This window comes from Palaemon carinicauda, chromosome 6 (genome assembly GCF_036898095.1).
Source record: "Palaemon carinicauda isolate YSFRI2023 chromosome 6, ASM3689809v2, whole genome shotgun sequence".
Taxonomy (NCBI): Eukaryota; Metazoa; Arthropoda; class Malacostraca; order Decapoda; family Palaemonidae; genus Palaemon; species Palaemon carinicauda.
The window spans coordinates 18,262,494-18,264,952 of NC_090730.1; the positions used below are offsets into that span (position 1 = coordinate 18,262,494).

General features: G+C 37.0%; 1 protein-coding gene across 2 annotated transcripts; it reads left to right on the forward strand.

Annotated features, from left to right (window-relative positions):
- On the forward strand, positions 1-1,567 carry LOC137642036 (uncharacterized). Of its 2 annotated transcripts, none has more exons than XM_068374597.1 (2): positions 1-62; positions 887-1,563. In XM_068374597.1, exon 2 carries the CDS (start codon positions 887-889, stop codon positions 1,295-1,297), a length of 411 nt encoding a protein of 136 aa, XP_068230698.1. In that variant the 5' UTR covers positions 1-62; the 3' UTR covers positions 1,298-1,563. The 2 variants fall into 2 exon arrangements, with proteins under 2 accessions (XP_068230698.1, XP_068230699.1); XM_068374598.1 differs by having other exon boundaries at positions 29-70; positions 887-1,567.
- The last annotated feature ends 892 nt before the right edge of the window (positions 1,568-2,459 follow it).

A 2,459-nucleotide genomic window follows, 5' to 3' on the forward strand; every position in this document is an offset into this window, starting at 1 on the left:
GAAAGAGACTTGAACACACTCGTAAGCAACGATCTTAGAAAAGGATTAAGATACAGTCGAAGGTAGGAAGGTATTATGTTTAATACTTTTGGTTACTTTTTATTGATCATTTTATGTTCTGTTTATTGTAACGAGTATTTTTGAATACTAAGGACCTCCCAAATAGTATACGGCTTTTGAGATTTTTAAGTTTTAATAGAAATGATAATTATAAAATTGTTGTTTAAAACATCCCAATAGCTTGCAGGTTTTGCAGTCTAATTCATAACACCTTAAGGCTGTTGTGGCCGATGTGGTAACGCCCCTGACTGGCGAATGTCAGACTGGGGTTTGAGTCTCACTCAAACTCGTTAGTTTCTTTGGTTGCTGCAACCTCGCCATCTTTGTGACCTAAGGAAGGGGTGTTTGGGGGAACCAACAGGTCTATCTGCTGAGTTATCAGCAGGCATTGCCTGGCCTTCCTTGGTCTTAGTTTGGGTGGAGAGGGGGCTTAGGCTCTGATCATATGTATATATGGTCAGTCTCTAGGGCATATGTCCTGCTTGATAGGATAATGTCACTGTCCCTTGCCTCTGCCATTCATGAGTGGCCTTTAAACCTTCAAACCTTCCACATAGCCATGCCAATACATAATTTTTTTTATTAATTTATTTATGTATATCACGTATTTCTATATTAGCCTGTAAAACTGCTTTCTTTAAAAATTTTCATTCAAAGTAAAATCCTAGTTTTATAACACTTTAATATTGTTCTTGCACCATCACCTTAACGCTCTTGCAATGAAAATATTCCATGTGAAGGTAAAGTTAGCCATGAAATTTGTCCTTTATAAAATCGGAAAAAAAAAAAAATGAGTATTTCAAGTTAACACCTATACCCATTCCAGATGCATTCCGCCGTCCTTACTTTCCTCTTCGTCGTGGCCATTGGCATGGCCAACGCCCACCCGAGCCCGGACAAGGGAGTCAAATCAGCAGGAGGAGACCCAAGCCAGAGATTCTTCCTCCCGAGCTTGGGAGGCCTTGCCAGTCTCTTTAAGCCACTTGGCTTGGGAGGCTTGGGTGGCTTCGGAGGTGGTTTCAACAAGTACCCACCAGGAGGCTATGGCGGATACTCAGGTGGTTTGGGCGGACATTCAGGAGGCTATGGCGGGTACTCAGGAGGCTATGGAGGGTACCAAGGAGGACATGGCGGGTACTCAGGAGGCTATGGAGGGTATCAAGGAGGATATGGTGGTTCCTCCGGAGGCTATGGTGGATACGGAGGTTACGGCTACGGAGGAAATTACTATGGCTGAGAGATACGTCCATTATTGAATCATCCCAGTCAACAAGAATTCCTGTACCGTTCCACACCATTTTTTAACCATTTCAATCATTTGCAAACAAGAGCCACAATTCCTCTGCTGTATTTATAACTTATTTATTTACCACAGCCATGTATCACTGTATTTTTTTTAATGGATTCACTTTCATGTCAAACTTTTGTTTATAGTTTTGACTGAATACCAATGTAGAATCCAACAACGATAATATATTATTCAAAACTGACTAAAATACCTTATTTAACCCTTTATATGTTCCAAGTGAAACATGGAACTTATACACTGTTAAAGATAACTCTATACAAGAGTATATCCTTACGATGGTTATAATAATAGAGACAATGTGAATAATGATGCATTTTTGTTTCATTTTTGATGTTTGAATTGGAGTGATGTTGAATTTCTATTTCCTCTAAATCTGTTTACTTGATCCACATCGCTATCAATGTTGTTGAGGTAAACTGTTAAACATATAAGTGTAAGTGAAAACACAGGGTAAACCTGCTATCACCCGTTATTTTTTAGCAGATAGTATCAAGTTTACCATGCCATGAAAATGGCCATATTTACTAAACAGTCTTTGATCATTTAAATTAGCTAATACATTACTTTAGGTTTTGTGTGTGAGTTGAGAAGAGGTTGCAATGTAAAAAAAAAAAATGAAAAAATAAAAAATCATATATATGATCATTATTTGTTTGAATGAAATGGCAAATTAAATCAAGTTTAAGGTAGAGCGAAACTTTGAAAATGGTACTAGAAATGCCATTAAGACAAGTAATTTAAGAAGAACTCCACAAGATGACCATGTACGAAGAAAGTGGCTAAAATGAGTAAAGATTAAAGATAGTTATTGAAGATAAAAAAAAGATATAATTTTATTGTGATATCATAGGATTAGCAGGATGTTTAGAAACAGATGGGTCAGGATAGAATTCCTACGATGATTAAGTGGTAGATGAATCCTTAGAATTATAATGGAGGGTGGGTGCGGTAGTGAAGAATAAGTTAAAGGTGGAAATAATGAGAATTAATAAAAATAGACGGTACAATGATAAACAATCCTTCAGGAAATAAATGAAGAGAGAAAATTTGATGAACAATGTTGATGTATTTCAGAATAAAGGATACAAAT

Excerpts from the sequence above, each read along its gene's own strand:
- LOC137642036 (XM_068374597.1), top strand. The coding sequence starts at position 887 with ATGCATTCCGCCGTCCTTACTTTCCTCTTCGTCGTGGCCATTGGCATG.